The 2,600-nt window shown below is 24.8% G+C and overlaps 1 protein-coding gene across 1 annotated transcript; it reads right to left on the bottom strand.

Moving 5' to 3' along the window:
- Window positions 1–261: 261 nt before the first annotated feature.
- Window positions 262–1,922, bottom strand: LOAG_14473 (hypothetical protein; the record flags this gene model as incomplete). Its single annotated transcript, XM_020448813.1, has 5 exons — window positions 262–438; window positions 542–728; window positions 972–1,106; window positions 1,436–1,531; window positions 1,840–1,922. Coding segments are annotated over 5 exons (678 nt in total), but the record flags the coding sequence as incomplete, so codon positions are not given.
- Window positions 1,923–2,600: the final 678 nt, after the last annotated feature.

The raw sequence follows: 2,600 nt of genomic DNA, 5'->3' as shown, positions 1-2,600 counted from the left end.
AAATCCTGTCAATATTCTTTCACATTAACACCGCCTATTACATTATTATAATAGAATAGATGTGATGATGTAAAATCGACTATGTTTTTATATTTCGTCACATTTAATTTCAAACTAAGTTTAATTTGCAATTATAATTTCAAGAAGTTTACTGTTTGCAATTCATTTCTTACAAATCATTCACTGATTCATTTTAAAATATTTTTGAATACAGTAAAATATTCGAATTTATGCTTCCAATTTAAGTTCACAATTGCAATGTCACAAATTCATCAGTTGTTCAGACGGAAGTTGTGACGACATCGGATTGGCCAAAGTTGACAAACGTTCAGGAAGTGGTTGATTTTTTGTTTCCGGAATGAAAATGAGATAGAGTATCAAGTCGGACAATGCAAATAGAATTAATGCTACAAAAGGCGCTGCTGTCCAAAGGTCAGCCTGTAAAAATTATTTAGAACAATAATTCAAATGCAACACATTATATAAAAATATTTACATATCGTTAGCTAAAGAATATGCTTTTTCATTGAAATTTACTTACCAGAAAAAATAACTGAGGAGCGAAAACAACACCGATACGACCAACAACTTGTAGGAACGAAAAGCACATACTACGTAATGGTGTCGGAAATAGTTCATTTCCGGACATACCGGTTATTATATAAACCTGACTCATCATTGCAAATGCCATTAGTGTTGCGATTCGTGAAAGAATTTCCAACTTAGTGCTTAATCCTAAAATCAAAGATTAGAGATAAAAAATGATTGAAATAAGTACTGAAATACTGAAAAATTAAGTATAAGTATTGAAATTAAATACTGAACCAAATAAGTGTTTTTTTTCCTTTCATTTTTTATTTTTAATAATAAAACAACATTTAGCTTAACATAACAATTTCTAAAAATTTTGCAAAAAAAAATTTTTTTGAAATAACTTTTGAATTAAATTAAATTCAAATATTAAAGTAAACTTATCTGAACAAATAATAATGAAATGAATAATAAATCCAATTGATGTTAATGCTAATGGTATTGTATGAGCTACTCTTCGACCAAACCATCGTTGTGTGTAATCGGTAAATGCTGAAGCAATATTTACACCATATCTATAATATATTATCATGATTATACTATTGATAAGCATTCATAATTCATGATCCATAATCATTATTATATCATATCATATCATTTCTTGATTATATTTTCAAAAAAATTCATCAACCATCTGCCCTCCTTTTATTGGTAAGTTATAATTTAAAAGATATAAGTAATTATATCATAATATTTACTAGTAACTTTATATCATATCATATCAGATTATATCATATCACAACATGATCAAATCATATCATAGTATTTGTGAGAAAGTTCATATCATAACATAACATTTATTTTTTTTTTTTAGCCAAACAATAATAAGTGAAATGTTTGTTACCTTATTAAGCCAAGCATAATATTATTTGTGTAAATTGAGCCGGGTAATTTTTCCATACTAAATAGCATGCCATAATTTATCATACTTGCTGCCAAACTTTAAAAATAAAAAAATTTTTTTTTTCCTTCAAAATCTTTCAACAATTGAAATTATCAGTAAACATTATAAATGAAACAAAAAAAAATCCTATAAATATCAGTGATAATTTTGGAAAAGAAAATAGCAATAGAATTAACATCGAAAAATAGAAATTTGAAAAAAAAGAAGGTATTTTTTAATTTTAGAATAAATTTATTCTAACAACATTAATATAGATAACATAAATTGCTATAATTCAATGTAATAAATAATTATGAATTCTAAAATTAAAAATGCTTTTTTTTTCTTAATAAAAATTAACTTACAAACTATATGATAAAACTAAAATATATGTGGTAAGTTGACGAGTATGGAATAAATGATAGATGTAGTAATTTTTTCGATTTTTCTTTTTACGTAATATCTAAAATAAATTTGTTAAAATGGATTAAATTTTTATTTTATGCATGAAATATTAGCTTTAGATTTTTTTAGATTACTTATAATTTTATTTTACTGAAATAGACAATTATCGTAAAAGTAAATGTTCATGGATAGCATTCAAGAGGAATTATTTTTCCTTAATTACTACGATCCTTAATTTAATTACTACAATCCTTAAGTACTACAATAATAATATGCTTTTAAATGTTAATTTATGAAAAGATTTTGCAATGGATATATTTATTATAAATCAATGGATGAAAAAAAATTTGAAATTTTTTTTTGAAATTTCACTTAAAATTGTTAAAATTTTAAATATTTCAGTATAATTTAACCTCTCTTTCTGCATCAATAACCTCATCAATCATATCATTTGTGACATCATTTCGACCATTCAAACGAGTAATTTGCTTTAATACATGATATGCTTCTTCGATACGTCCCTTCTGAATTAACCAACGTGGTGATTCAAATGATAAGCTAAAAATATTTCCCGTTTTGTTCAATATAATTTATCAAATATTTCATGAATTCATACATTTCGAAATGAATCATAGTTATTCAATTAGCGCAAATTGTAATCTTTTATAACTGATAACTCTCTCTCTCTCTCTCTCTCTCTCTCTTCTCTCTCTTCTCTCTC

The sequence above is a fragment of the Loa loa genome, assembly GCF_000183805.2.
Source record: "Loa loa unplaced genomic scaffold supercont3.574, whole genome shotgun sequence".
NCBI classification, from domain to species: domain Eukaryota; kingdom Metazoa; phylum Nematoda; class Chromadorea; order Rhabditida; family Onchocercidae; genus Loa; species Loa loa.
The sequence above is the reverse complement of the archived record's forward strand: the minus strand, read 5'-3'. Positions and strand labels throughout refer to the sequence as shown.